Below are 15,826 nucleotides of genomic sequence, written 5' to 3' on the forward strand. Positions count from 1 at the left end.
ATTGTTGCTAAGCCTAAACAACTCGTCTGTTGCACTGTTTCATTTAAGAAGATCATTTGAACAGGAATAAGACATGCTCTAAACAATGTTTCTTTTCCTTAATTTGCCAATTTTTTGTTCCCCAGACACTTTTCAGATCATTTGAATTGGACCAATATTTATAGCTTTCTATCGATAGCCGGGAATCAAAGGATTCCGAATAAATAAATTTCGTATTGGTCAATAACGTGCATATCCTTAGTAGGTGGTACCTTAAAGTAATATGACTCAGCATTCTTTTGGTTATGCCCAGAAAAATATGCAAACTTTTCAGAATATGTTTTAGAACTCCCTTGCGGTGGAATTGGACAATGTTCCCATTGTGTGTAATTAAATACCATTTTGGGACTGATCGCTCTACGTATGAAGTGGTGCCCATAATAATTATAGCTAAACATATCACCATAATTTTCTCTGAATTGGTAAACATCTTCGTTTTCAAAAACAGTATAATATTGCAATTATGTCATCATAGAATCAACTTTTCACATCCCAATCTTCAGATTCAATGCCTGGTATCACTATATAATTCATTGATAATTTGAACACATACGGTATTTGAATAATTTCCGTGGGACCATATATATCAAACATTACTTTGTCCCAAACAATCCCATCAGGAATTGGCACTGCGGAAATGTTCACAAAGGATAAATCTCTTTGGACTTTGTGTGACGAAAAATGTGGTTTCAAAACCTCCTCTACCTGTTCAACTGTTGATCTTTTAGGAAGAAAATAACCATGTATTAATAAGAAAAAGGTAATAACAAAACCAATCCAAAGTAGAAAGGCTAGGACAGTCAGAAAAAGCCATAGACAGTTCCATGGAAATAAGAAATAAGTTTCTTTAAGCCAGTTTGTTAGCTTACGTGCACTTGACAAATCAGCTGTCGAAGAGGCGAATGAGTCTGAGAAAACATCGTTGAAGTTGACAAAATAACCAGAGGCAGTTCGTGCAAATGGCAGAGCCGTTGTCAGAGGTGGAGTTGGTGTTTCCTGCAGTGGCACACTATAGACAGCACCATCCGTTTGGCTTGAAGTTGAATTGACTTGGTCAAATGTTTCTAAGTTAGTTGACGTTAGTGGAACTAATGCAAGATCATCTTCCACCTTCCCCAAGCTCGGAGAGGTGTTGGTGTTGGTGTAAACAACTTGTAGTGGAACTTCTTCGCCAGTAGTGAGAGGGATTCGGGAACTACTGGATGTTCCTCTTGGTCGGCTGTGCAGGATCAGCCACATGGTGTTATTTGACATTGTCAATAGAGACAAAACGATTTTCGTTGGCACCTGCTAACGGTGGTAGAATAACAGTTCTGGTACCGTTTATCCCTAGTACAGGGACTGGTGCTCTATAAGAAGAGCCAAATTCCTTTTTCACTGAGACTTTTTCACATACAAGATCCCCAACTCTGGGAATCCAGCCGGTAGATGTTACTGGCACATCCTTAATTCCTGTGGAGGCGGCACTTTTGGAAGAATTATCATCACGGAACTGTTGCAATTCCGGTAAGACAGTGACACGTTCATTTATGTCAAAAGGTGTTTCTGCTGCCTCCACGCCAGGACCATCAAGATCCAGAACATACATTTGAGTTCCAAACTGGCACTCATATGAAGTACGACCCCCAGGGACCTTCTAGGCAGGTTATTTAGTGCTCTCTGGACTCCATACAAGTGATTAAGCCAACTATGGCCCGTATCTAAGACTCTGGCTGTTAAGGATTGCTTTAAATCGCAGTTTAATTGCTCAACAACACTATTTCCCTCAGGATGAAATAGAGACGAGTACCGGAGTTGGACCCCCAACGAAGCCATGGTGTTCCTGAATGCCCTTTAGGCAAAAGCAGGGCCCTGGTCTGAATGGAAGGCCGCAACTGCATATGTACCGATAAAGACTCGCAAATCTTTAATAACAGTCCGAGCATCAGCCGAGCGAAATACAAATCTGGAGCATGAATCAACAGCGACCAATATATATTTGTATGCACAATCAGGTATTAGGGAACCGCAGTGGTCCAAGAACACACATTGTAATGGTTTGTTTGAAATTAAGAGTGGTGTCTGCGGCGGGCGTTTGACAGTGGAAACTTTGATTTGTTGACAGATGTCACAACAAAGGACATACTGCTTAGTCTCTTTGTAGAGACCTGGCCAACAATAACGGGCCTGTAAGATCGAAATAATAGCCGCCACACCAGCATGTGCAGATGCTACCCCTTCATGCGCTGCTTTAATCAATTGTGGTCTTATATCTTTGTTAGGGATGTCTCGTTCACCTACGCCTGGTATCTTAAATTCAGCGTTCAGCATACTTCCCATATGATGATGATATTTGTTAGGAAATCCTTTAGGATCGGGCGTACCATCAGCCACAGCTTTCATGGCAGCCCAAATGTCTGTGTCTGGTTTTGAACTCGAACGAGTTACTGCAGCTACAGTGGCTACTGCCACTGCTGACTTTGCGGCTTCATCAGCCAATGTGTTTCCCGCAACATGTATTCCAACGCGCTGGTATCCAAGTGTATATACAACATGGACATTCGGTAGTGTCTCTTTCAGGTCAGCTACTTTCCCCCACAGTAGTCTGTGTTTAATGGTGTTGCCTTTGGAGCCTCTGAACCCATTCTGGCGCCAATAATGCAGGTATTCATTAAAGGACTGGACACAATAATATGAATCACAAACAATCAGAGTAGGCTGTCGGGATCCGTGTGTTCCAGTGCCATCAGCAGAGCTTTTAGCTCAGCCAATTGTGCTGTACAATCTCCTAAGGTCTGTGTAAAGGTATGTAGAGGACAAAATGTATCCCCTTCCATATAGTCACTTACAAATGTGCAAGCAGCAGAATATTGATATTTTATTCAAATTGCAGGTGGTGCAGAGCCATCGGTGTACATGACTCTATGATATTGATCAATAGGCAAAGTATTTGCTGGAACTAGATATTCTACTTCATATTGTAGGAATTCCTGGATTTGTAACTTTGGGTCAAAAATGTGGTCTACATCAGTGGATGTCAGAGATGTAGCCCATTGTATCCAACATTGATGTAGTGCTTTTGAGTTCGGAACGCTAGCTTTTGTAACAGCCTCTATGGCTGGGATTGAAGAAACGACAATAATGCGTTTTCCTTGGGCAAGAGGTCTTTCTTTAATGACAACCATCTGTACAGCAGTGAGCATTTTCTCTGTGGGAGCAAAGTGTTGTTCAGCTGCTGAGTACAAATGTGATTTGTATGCAATTGGGACTGTCTCACCTTCATTAAATGTCACATAGGTGAAACCGATGGCCCCAGCTATTACTTTGATGACCAAATGTGTTTTATTGTCCCTTGTGTGTAAATGTTGTGCTGCTAGCATGTCTGTCTGCAATTCTCTAAGAATACGTGTATGTTCAGTTGTCCCGAATTTACTTGAAAAATCGGGTCATATTAGGTCATATAAAGGTTTCATGAGCGTAGCATAATCTGGAATGTAAGTTCTGCCAAAACTTAAGAAACCCAATAATGATTGGAGTTTTTTAATCGTATTCGGTGGCTGTAACTGTGCACACTTTTCTAAGAATTGTGGGGCTAGGCTCTTCCCTTCACTTGACAGCTCATATCCTAGAAACAGGACACTGAGGAAAGCTATTTTTGTTTTTTTTAAGTTAAATTTGTAGCCAAATTCGGCAAACCCTCCAACAATGCGGGCTACCCATCTTAAATGTTGTAGTATTTCATCATCTGTGAGATATATATAATCTACATAGGACAATGCTTCAGGGTCGATCTCGTGCAAAATGGCAGTGACACGAGCCGCAAACAGTCCTGGGCTGTTCTTATACGCCTGAGGTAAACGACAATTTTTTTTTCTGAGAGCCTAGTGCGCTAAAGCTTGTTAAGTCTCTGCTTTCAGGCACTATATTCTGGCAGAAAAACCCATTGGAAATGTTTAGGGTTGTTTTGTATTTTTTTATGCACTATGTTGCTCATTAGTGCAGTGCTATGTGAGTTTTGTATAGCATAGGTACGTGTATGACTATTTAGATGCCTGTAGTCTAAGACTATTCTGTATGAATGGTCTGGTTTAGCTACGGGGAATAAAGGGTTATTCATTGGCGAGGCACAGGGTTCAATCACACCCTGGTACTCTAATTGCGTGAGTATTTCTCTCACTGGTGCTTTTGCTTCATGTTTTATAGGATACTGCGGTTGTGGCTGAGGTTCACTTTTTATGGGAATTACATGGTAGGGGGATTCCTTATCCCATCCTACGTGATTTCTGTATAATGCAGGTGCTTGTGCAAGAGCCCATTCAGTGAAATAGGATTCAGCTAGTTCATCTGGAACAAGGGGCAAGAAGGAAGGCATAATGACATCTTCTCCATATGGGCAGGTACGCACAAAGTCAGGCGGCCAATCTTGTTCGGCCAACAAGACATCATACACTTTTACTATGCGATCCCAAATGATTGCGTCTATTGTGCGTTCAATGTCTCCTTCTAAGGCCTCTCTCATAACTCTGATTGGCTTTTGCCAACCAATCAGAGTGAAGGTGTGCTTCACAAAACTGAAAATGTGTAGGTATGACTGAGGGATGAGGAATGAGGAGTAGGGGTGATGGATGAGAAGCAAGGATGAGGGATGAGAAGTAGGAATGATGGAAGAGAAGTGGAGATGATGGAAGAGAAGTATGGATGAGAAGCAGGGATGAAAAATAAGGATGATGGGTGAGAAGAAGGGATGATGGATGAGAAGTAAGGATGAGAAGTAGGGATGATGGATGAGAAGTAAGGATTATGTATGATGGATGAGAATTAGGGATGATAGATGAGAAGCAAGGATGATGGATGAGACATAACAATGATGTATGATGGGTGAGAAGTAGGGATGATGGATGAAAAGTAGTGATGATATTTCATGGATGAGAACTAGGGATGATGAATGAATAGTAGGGATGAGAAGCAGGGATGAGGGATGAGAAGCATGGATTATGTATGATGGATGAGAAGTAGGCATGATGGATGAGAAGTAGGGATCATGTATGATGGATGAGAAGTAAGGATAATATATGATGGGTGAGAAGTAGGGATGATGGATGAGAAGTAGGGTTGATATGTGATGGAGGAGAAGTAGGGATAATGGATGAGAAGTAGGGATGATGTATGATGAATGAGAAGTAGGGATGATGGATGAGAAGTATGGATGATGGATAAGAAGTAGGGATGATGTATGATGGATGAGAAGTGGGGATGATGTATGAGGAGCAGAGATGAGAAGTAGGGATGAGGAATGAGGAATGAGAATGTCCTAAAATGGATGCTGTACAGAAGAGCCCACACTGAAGACAAATCACTTTCCCTGTCACTCCAGAATGTGGTGCTGGTTGTCACATCATTCTTTGTGTGACTACTTCAGCATATGTTGGGAAATGGTGAACAGCAGCGACAGCCCCCTTGCACAGAAAGTGAGTGTTCTTTCTATCAGCACTTAAAAAAAACACCGAACCCCATCCCCCAAAGAGGACGGCGAAGGATGCTTACGTGAAAAATTGTGCAAAGGGCCAAAAAAATAATTTTAGTCAGAAAGAGTTGGGGAAGTGAGCAAAGTGAGCACAAGTCGGGGGTACACATGGTTAACTGGCATCCACCCACAATTTTCACAGGGTGGACATCGTCCACCCTGCCAAGAAGTTGGGCCCCAGTAAAATATCATGAATTTGTTCAGGTGTAACAGGACACTTCAAGCAGCACCTGGAGGTTGTAATTTTTCATTTGATCAGAGCAGAATCGTGCTGGGTGAGAGGGGCTTTCTTATGTTAAATTCCTGTTGGCCCAGGACATAAGCCGAACTTAAGGGGCCATCAGGCCTCCTTTTGTTAGATTATCCTGACTGGAAGCTGTCTGGGTTCTCACAACTAGGTGCAATGGATGAAACAAAGGCATACACCTTGTTATCACTTCACAGGTACTTAAGAGAGGCATGATTTTCACCTTCCTCAGTTCCTGTATATAAGACATATATGCAAACTGTTAGAATGTCTGATGTGTTGGTCTGTCCCAGTATTTACACAAATAACAATTTAAATACAACTATTTCATTTTATAATGCTACTCATCCCAATATAGGGTGTGAGAGCACTTTACATCATACGTAAATAATATACATTGACAATGAATTATATGTGTGTAAATCAATGCGCAGGATATCTTAGAGAATACAGCGAGGTTTACAAGGATTAGGAGTTACATATCATTCATATGAGTGCTATATTAAAAGGCTTACAAATTGAGATTTGCAAGTTACAAAAGGATAGTTGTGTAGAAAGCAGTAACCCACTTACCTACCTACAAAAAAATAAAAACCTATCATCTGCATGTTACATGATGTGTTTTGCGGGAGACATATTTACCCTCTCTGCCACTATCATTCGAAACTGGGACCAGACAAATCTCCCTAACAAAGGTGTTAACCTCCAGAATTATCTTTCCATTATTATTATTCCCTAAGATTTACTGGGTACGCACAGATCTCTGCAACAGATGCCTTAACCACATAAGATATTTTATAATGCAGACTTTGCAACCAATTAAGCAGGACAGATTTGCTGCCAAATTTGTCTTTGCTGCCAATTTCCAAGTGGCTGAGTTTAAAAAAAAAAATGTATAAGCTGAGGCTCATTTTTTGTGCCAGGGTTGCATAACTTTTTGGGCACAACCTTGATGCAAAATCACACTTGTTAAATCCCACAATGCACTCAAATTCAGTTCTGGTAAAACTGCTAAACATGTCTGAGGTGTTAAGATCTGATGTAATTCCCTGTGATGTCATGGGATGTGAAGCCAAGTGTGATGTCATGCCGTGATGTCACTTGCATACCTCCTAACTTGGTTAGTCCCCCCACTTCTATTTTTAGAACTCATTGTGAGAAAGTAGCCTCTTTCTAGCCTTGTTGCCCCCACTTTTGGCCTGTTTGTGAGTATATGTCAGGGTGTTTTCACTGTCTCACTGAGATCCTGCTAGCCAGGGCCCAGTGCTCATAGTGAAAACCCTATGTTGTCAGTATGTTTGTTATGTGTCACTGGGACCCTGCTAGCCAGGATCCCAGTGCTCATAAGTTTGTGGCCTAAATGTGTTCCCTGTGTGATGCCTAACTGTCTCACTGAGGCTCTGCTAATCAGAACCTCAGTGGTTATGCTCTCTCTTTATTTCCAAATTTGTCACTAACAGGCTAGTGACTAAACTTACCAATTCATATTGGCATACTGGTACACCCTTATAATTCCCTAGTATATCGTACTGAGGTACCCAGGGTATTGGGGTTCCAGGAGATCCCTATGGGCTGCAGCATTTCTTTTACCACCCATATGGAGCTCTGACAATTCTTACACAGGCCTGCCAGTGCAGCCTGAGTGAAATAACGTCCACGTTATTTCACGGCCATTTACCACTGCACTTAAGTAACTTATAAGTCACCTATATGTCTAACCTTCACCTGGTGAAGGTTGGGTGCAAAGTTACTTAGTGTGTGGGCACCCTGGCACCAGCCAAGGTGCCCCCACATCGTTCAGGGCAAATTCCCCGGACCTTGTGAGTGCGGGGACACCATTACACACGCGCACTGGACATAGGTCACTACCTATGTACAGCGTCACAATGGTAACTCTGAACATGCCCATGTAACATGTCTAAGATCATGGAATTGTCACCCCAATGCCATTCTGGCATTGGGGGTACAATTCCATGCATCCCCGGGTCTCTAGCACAGAACCCGGGTACTGCCAAACTGCCTTTCTGGGGTCTCCACTGCAGCTACTGCTGCTGCCAACCCCTCAGACAGGTTTCTGCCCTCCTGGGGTCCAGGCAGCCCTGGCCCAGGAAGGCAGAAGAAAGGATTTCCTCTGAGAGAGGGTGTAACATATATATATATATATAAACATATATAGTTTGTGTAAATATATCTTGTGTATATTTCTCATCCTCACACTGAGGGTACTCACTGAGATACTTTTAGCATATTGTCATAAAAATAAAGTACCTTTATTTTTAGTATATCTGTGTATTGTGTTTTCTTATGATATTGTGCATATGACACCAGTGGTATAGTAGGAGCTTTACATGTCTCCTAGTTGAGCCTAAGCTGCTTTGCCATAGCTACCTTCTATCAGCCTAAGCTGCTAGGAACACCTCTTCTAAACTAATAAGGGATAACTGGACCTGGCACAAGGTGTAAGTACCTCTGGTACCCACTACAAGCAAGGCCAGCCTCCTACACTTGTGCCCTGGAGACAAGTGATAGGGAGAGTAATTGAAGAGATGGGTAGACTTGAAAACAGAAAGAAGTGCGGCAAAAGGACGGATATGCGAGAAGTAATGGGATTTAAGTTAAGGAATGAGAGAGAGGGTTGAGACCATAGTGAGGGAACAGAAGCATAGGTGTGAGAAGGACTCAGATTTAGAGACACAAAAAACAATTACAAATTCCCAACAGGGAAGCTTAACCACACTGTTGTCACATCCCTCCCACTCACATACATTTACCTTCAAGTTATTCTACAAAAAATAGCTCAAGTAGATTTCTTTATTGGGTTTTAGACCTTCGGTTACTTAGGGGGAAAAATCTTCCTTTCAGAAGAACTAGTTTTTCCAAACCTGTTCTGACTCCGCCTACCAGTCTGGCCTACTCCTCTTTTGTATTCCAGGTGAAGTGAAGGGTGATCTCCTTATTGACATTGGCTCTGGACCCTGCATTCATACTATTGTGTCAGCTTGTGAGTGCTTTAAGGAAATCATTGCAAGTGATTGGACTGACGCGAACCGCCGAGCATACGAGAGGTGGCTGAGAAATGAACCGGGCGCTTTTGATTGGACCCCAGTTGTAAGCATGGTTTGTGAGCTGGAAGGCGACAGGTACATTTTAAAAAGCACACTTTGCCTATGATCCCTTCAGAATGATTTTTTAAAGAATCTACTTCACTGTTTTTCAGAATGTGGCGAATGCAACCCTCATAGTGAGCTAAGCTTGAAAGCGAGGGACTGTGACCATTCCATGGTGCAGGCACACCTTGCAAGTGTATAGATATTCGAAAGGTTCGAGAATACCTTGCATGTTTGTGGTTATTCAAACCTATTTGCAAAGACTTATGCACCCAGAAAATGTTTGTAGATTTGCTCGTCAAGGTTAGAAGTATATCCATTTTAATGGTGCGCAATATGAACAAGGGGGTCATAGGGAAAGGAGTTTTTCCACCGGGAAACAATAATGAACAATATGGGGGTCATTCTGACCCCGGCGGTCCGAGACCGCCGGGGCCAGGGTCGGCGGGAGCACCGCCGACAGACCAGCGGTGCCCCGCAGGGCATTCTGACCGCGGCGGTTCGGCCGCGGTCAGATGCGGGAAACCGGCGGTCTCCCGCCGGTTTCCCACTGCCCTGCAGAATCCTCCATGGGGATTCTGACACCCCCTACCGCCATCCTGTTCCTGGCGGGTCTCCCGCCAGGAACAGGATGGAGTTAGGGGGTGCCGCGGGGCCCCTGGGGGCCCCTGCAGTGCCCATGCCAATGGCATGGGCACTGCAGGGGCCCCCGTAAGAGGGCCCCACAAAGTATTTCAGTGTCTGCTATGCAGACACTGAAATACGCGACGGGTGCCACTGCACCCGTCGCACCTTCCCACTACGCCGGCTCAATTCTGAGCCGGCGTCCTCGTGGGAAGGTTGATTTGCCCTGGGCTGGCGGGCGGCCTTTTGGCGGCCGCCCGCCAGCCCAGGGCAAATCCCAAAATACCCTCAGCGGTCTTTCGACCGCGGAGCGGTATTTTGGTGGGGGAACTTCAGCGGGCGACCTCCGCCACCCGCCGAAGTTAGAATCACCCCCTATGTCTTTCTGAGGGTACAATAAAATAATTTATAGGGAAAACCTGAACTTCACATTTCCACATGTGAAAATACACTTTGTATATTTCCATTTGAAAAAATATGCGTCTATGTGCTTGCTCCTGGGCATTTATGGCAGTCATTCCCTTGGGGAGGAATGTAAATTCTTTGAAAATTCAAATAACTGAATTTACTAAAACTCTAAGTGCAGGTTTAGGAGATAAACTAAACACAGATTTTTGTTATTGAAACCCATGATTAGTATGTAGGCGATCATAACTGTTACTAAGTTATACAGATTTATTTTTCTCAGCTGTGCCTGTTCGCATTTTCATTACCCTTTGGGCTGATATTGGTCTTAATTCGCCAATGTATGATGGTAGCTGAGTGAATCCTTTTATCACTGACAGACCACCAAGTACCAGCAAATGGTATGATAAATGAGAACTTTGTGAACCTTTTCTTTAGGCACATAATAGGTGGTACTGACAAGTCTAATAGCATTCCCTGAGTCATAAACCCAAGACCATAATATATTTTGTCTCACACATGAAACTTAACACGTTTAAGCTTGAGAAAGAGGTGAAAACAGTATTCTGCTGGTTTCTGCCACTTTCCAGTCTTCCTTTGCATCAAACTGTAAATGTGTGGGTATTCACAGGCTTTGTCAACGTAAATCCCATCCGAAATGTATGTTTACTCACTCCCAAAAAAGGGTTGCAGGAATGTGCATTTTGGAGAAAAAAGGGGAAAATTGTGTGCATGTTTCTACAGCCCTTGTGGAATGCCCACCTGTAGAAAATCCAAATGGGAAAATAGGGAATTCTTGAAACGCGACAGTTATCTTAGATAACGGGTGGGATTTTGCTGATTTTACAAAAATGAATACACCATTAGGTGAGCCTTAACCGATGACTCGTAAACTTCTTATGTTTGTTGAAGAAATGCACACTGTTTGCTTCAGGACTCGTAAACTTCTTACGTTTGTTGAAGAAATGCACACTCTTTGCTTCAGGATCATTTTCTTAAAAGAGCGGAATAATGCAAAAACTGTCGTGCCGTTTTTTCTTTTCTCTTCTTTTTTCCCTTGTTTACTATAGAACTCTTCGCCATGTCTCTTATGTTCAAAGAATACATTTCAGTGCAATCATTTACCACGTTTCAAACAAATGACTTACTAAAGTTTCCTTCCTGAAGGTTGAGCCATTTTTTCTTTTATTAGATTTGTATTTTCAATTAGTCATGCTAGAGTGCAAAGTTGACAAAGGCACACACTACAAATGCGTTTTTTATTTTTCGCAAACGTGAAAAATTCCATAAAACATGTTTTGTGTGAGAAAGGTAAAAGCAAAAAATTTGCCATAAAGGCAGAATTCTCTTGCTTTACAGGTAACATTTCTTGCGATAATTTTTGTTTTGTAAGTTACATCCAGAAGTGAAGTCCCTTGATAATCACCAGTTTTGTAATGTTTATCACTTTTGTACAACACTTGGGATTATGAATTTCATTCACTTGCCCACAAAACAGGCGTTTAACCACATGCCTTCGAGGTAGGTGTCTTGATCAAAACATTTTCACAGAAAATGGTGGTTATTTCACTTTTCGGGAGAAACAAAACACTCAAGAATCTCCAATACGTGAGATCATGCTACTTATTCCCCCTTCTGGATTGGTGATAGCCAGAATGAAAGATACCACAACTGTACATAAGGAAACTGACAACAGGGAATGAAGAGGATTTTTAGAGGTAATTAGCACAGAATACTAACTAGGGCGTTCCGTCGGCTGTGCTCTGAACTACAAGACTAGAAGTTATGTCTTTTAAATATTTAGTTAAACAAGGAGAAACAGACATTGCATCTGCATACTAATTTCACAAGAAGTGTTGTCTTACAGTTTAGTGTGAAGCAGGAAGAAAGCCATTTCCCTTTGTGAACTAGTGTACCATGTGCTTCTGGGAAAGGACAAGTGGGCTGGGGAAAAAGGAGTAGAGGTGAGACAGTCCGAGGCTATATTGTATGTAACATTCTTTTTGTCCTTGGAAAATTAAGGAAAGAGGAGTGAAAAGGGAGTACACCACATCTTGAAATCAGAGAGACTTTCCTTCTGCTACCCTCTCTGCCAAAACCTTGGTCCACTCACATGATTTAGAGGCAGGCAGAAGTAAAGCGTTTTGTAGAAAGAGCCTATCTTTGACTCCATCCTCAACATATTCCTCTGATGGCCCTATTGAGTGCGATCTGTTGGAAGTTATCCATCTTTCTGTTTGCCTAATTTGAGTGGAATGGCTTTTTTTCAGCTTTATATCACTGCCAAATCCTAGGAGTGTAAGACAGTAATAATAATCCCACACCATGGGAGAGACCTTCCATGGTGTAGGAGTCTTTAGTTTTTCATTTTTCAAAAGTAAACTCAGTTTTCGAAGTTTGTTTTAGAAAAACAAAAACCTGGGTAAATCTTTGACGGAATGCCAGCCTGTTTGGCAGAGCCGCCTATCAAACCTTTACAACATTGACAGGAACCGCCATGATGGTGGTTCCTGCCAATGTTAAGAGAGATCTGTGGGTGGCAAATATCTCTAAATTTTGAGTATGGGACGGTTGGAGTGTAGTTATTATAATCAAAAATTAACATGAAATGTTTGCAAATTAATGTATAATGATGTCTCATAGAAAATGTATTAATGTGCTTTTAACATATGCACTTGAAATATGTCCACGGGAGTGGCCACCAATGTATACGATGATAAAATGAAGTTGACTAACAATGAATTATTGATGGACTAATGTGTGGTTTGTATTAGTATTAAGAGTTATATGTTAAGATTTTGCTAAAATTAATTACTAGGCCTTAGTTAGCATGAGTCAGGGCCTAGCTGCCGGTCTCATATTAAATGTGTTTTTCTAACGTACAATGTGCTGACTTGCTGAAGGGCCTGTAGCTGTACTTTTCCTGAAGCTAGAAGATGTGTGTAACTGTAGTAAATTCTTTCTCATGAGATTCGACTTGCTCAAGGAGACATTCTTGCTGAATGCAACAGTGTAGACTTGCAACAGGTGCAAGGTCGTCTGAACTGGTAAAGACAATGGGACTACTGACTAAGCCTGCGGGAATAAAAGTTTGTACCTGACATTCTACCCGTTGGAGAGGTCAATTACAGGAGCCAATGAACTACGTGAGAACTGTACAAAAGTGGAAATCCTAGTGAGGTGACAACCCACTTATTGGTTGGAGATAATGATGCACCAAAATTTGCCCAATTGGAAATTAGGAGACTGTACAACAAGATTAATATAACACTGTGTCACAAGGGGAAATCAGCCATTCTATGCCATATTCTAGCCATTACATGCCATTCTTTGCTGATACCTAGCCCCTTTGTCACTCTGTCTTAAAGACTTTGCTGTTAGACTCTTCAAACCATCCTTACCCTTGTCTTGCCCGATTCATACATTTCCTCCTTATGAGGGAAGTGTTCCTTATTGCCTGTCTTGCTGAACTTTGCTGAGTTTCCTGGCTGATGGCGAATCAACTGATGTCCTGAGGACGAAGTCCGACTGTATGCTGACCCATAACGGAGGGTAACTATATGATAATGAAATTGTAATTGTCTGTTTGCCTTTTCTTTCTAGGTACCAACTGCTTCTTTTGATAGAGACCATAGATAGTTGTTTCCTAAATTTGTGTTGCTAAAATTGTTTTGCATGAAGCCCAACATGCTAATGCTAATTCGAGGATAGTTAAGGGGTTCACTAAGACAGAAGGAAATAGACAAACGACTGAATCGATGTTTTGTTGAATAATGCGCTAATGATACTCTGCTACAGTTAATCCATGTTGACGTCGTGCTTTGTTCTAATGTTTATGATCTTTGCTCTGATGAAATCTTATTCGAGTTGCCATATTGTGACAGTGCTAATGTGTTTTTTGGTATTGAGACTAATAAACTTGCTAGTAGAGTGTAATCAATAGGGAATAAATATCATAAATCTTACTAAATTTTGTGTGGTTATTCATGACTGAAAGGTCATGGGTTATCTTGTTTTCATTAATGTCACTAACCAATTTGATTGATTTGCTATTGTGAATATTGATGAAGTTATTGGTATATTGATTGACATGCCGATTCGTTAGCTCGTCTTAAGGTGTCTCCAATCAGGGTCAAAAGATTCATTGGCCTAAAACAAGTCCCAGACTAAGTAAATTATCTAGGGCGGGACGCGTTATCAGGACATTCATGAGGGCAACAAAGTGATGTACTCCATCAACCTAACCGATATTCCTTCTCCCTCCACACTGTAAATCAGACCCTAATTTACTTCACCATGTGACTTATAGAACTCTAAAATGTAATACATGAATGATACACTTATACATGATAAAATGATGTATACACTTTGACATAAAATCTACATATAAACCTACAAAAAACTATAATTCACACTTTTATTTCTTTTTGGTCATAAACATTATTGCATGATTAATTTGGCCTCCAGCCCATGTACAGAATTGTTAGTATGTTAATTAGTTGACCATGGGGAAAACATTTTCTGAGCCTCATCCAGCAGGGCATGTTCCAAAACAAGGTATAACAATTCAAAAAGAGCATTAGAATATGGAATCTCCTAATCAAAAAAGTGCCACATCTTGTGAACTGTGAATGTTTTTCCAATGGCTGGCACTAGTCTATCTGCATTTACTTCAATTACTGTATGAACTCCTCATACAAAAGTATTCCTTTGGCACTCAATTTCTTTCTCTCCTAAGGCCTCTGTAGTTTTGTGTGTGTACAGCATCAGCTATCCTCACACCTAACTGAGATATTTTCAGAGATTTGAAGATGTACTTGACCATCCACACCTTGGGACTGATTCACTAGAACAACATCACACAACATTTTTTCTGAGACGACATCAGTGATAAGTTAAAAGGTCACACTCAAGCATGTCGGATATCTACGACTCAAAGTGCCTGACTGTAGTCTCTTGTGCTTCCTCAGCCAGCCTTAGGTGAGTGTTGTGTTCCCACACCAATGTTAATGGGAGACACTGTAGTCCCAGTAAACAGCATTCATTGACTGGAAGCTGTGAGAACGCCTCAATTTTGTGCTGAGCAAATGTAGGAGGCTGGCCAGGCTTATAGTGGGTACCCTGTGGTACTTACACCCTGTGCCAGGTCTAGTTATCCCTTATTAGTAGAATAGAGGTGTTTCTAGCAGCTTAGGCTGATAGAAGGAAGCTATGGCAAAGCAGCTTAGGCTGAAGTAGGAGACATGCAAAGCTCCTACTATACCACTTATATCATATGCACAATATCATAAGAAAACACAATACACAGAGTTACTAAAAATAAAGGTACTTTATTTTTATGACAATATGCCACAAGTATCTCAGTGAGTACCCTCAGTAAGAAGGTAAGTAATATAGAGAAGTTATATGTACACAAACCCCAAACAGGTAAGTAAGAGTCAGAAAAGTAATGCAAACAGTGTAGAATTACAATAGGTTGCAATAGGCAGACATAGGTCTAGGGGCAACACAAACCATATAGTCCAAAAGTGGAATGCGAATCACGAATGGACCCCAGACCTATGGGAGCTTGTAGAGGGTCGCTGGGACTGTAAGAAAACAGTCAGGGTGTCCAAGATACCCCACCCCAAGACCCTGAAAAGTAGGAGTAAAGTACACCTACTACCCTTCAAAGAGCACAACAGTCGTGATAGGGGGATTCTGCAAGAACCACAAACACCAGCAGTGCACTGAAAACGGATTCCTGGACCTGAGGACCTGCAAAGCAAGGGGACCAAGTCCAATAGTCGCGCCAGTGTCCATGGGGGGCAGGAGCCCAGGAAACCCCAGATGAAGGTGCAAGGAAGCTGCCTCCAGATAGAAGAAGCTTGGAATTCTGCAAGAACGAAGAGGACTAGGAAC

At 41.8% G+C, this 15,826-nt stretch overlaps 1 protein-coding gene across 2 annotated transcripts in view; it reads left to right on the plus strand.

Moving 5' to 3' along the window:
* Positions 1 to 15,826, plus strand: part of LOC138284978 (nicotinamide N-methyltransferase-like) — a 121,685-nt gene that overhangs the window by 46,501 nt on the left and 59,358 nt on the right. For both annotated transcript variants that reach the window (XM_069224351.1, XM_069224350.1), the window contains exon 2: positions 8,722 to 8,929. In XM_069224351.1, the coding sequence (XP_069080452.1) occupies positions 8,722 to 8,929 (208 nt within the window). The remainder of the gene's footprint in view (positions 1 to 8,721; positions 8,930 to 15,826) is intronic.

The sequence above is a fragment of the Pleurodeles waltl genome, chromosome 3_1 (genome assembly GCF_031143425.1).
Source record: "Pleurodeles waltl isolate 20211129_DDA chromosome 3_1, aPleWal1.hap1.20221129, whole genome shotgun sequence".
Lineage (NCBI taxonomy): Eukaryota > Metazoa > Chordata > Amphibia > Caudata > Salamandridae > Pleurodeles > Pleurodeles waltl.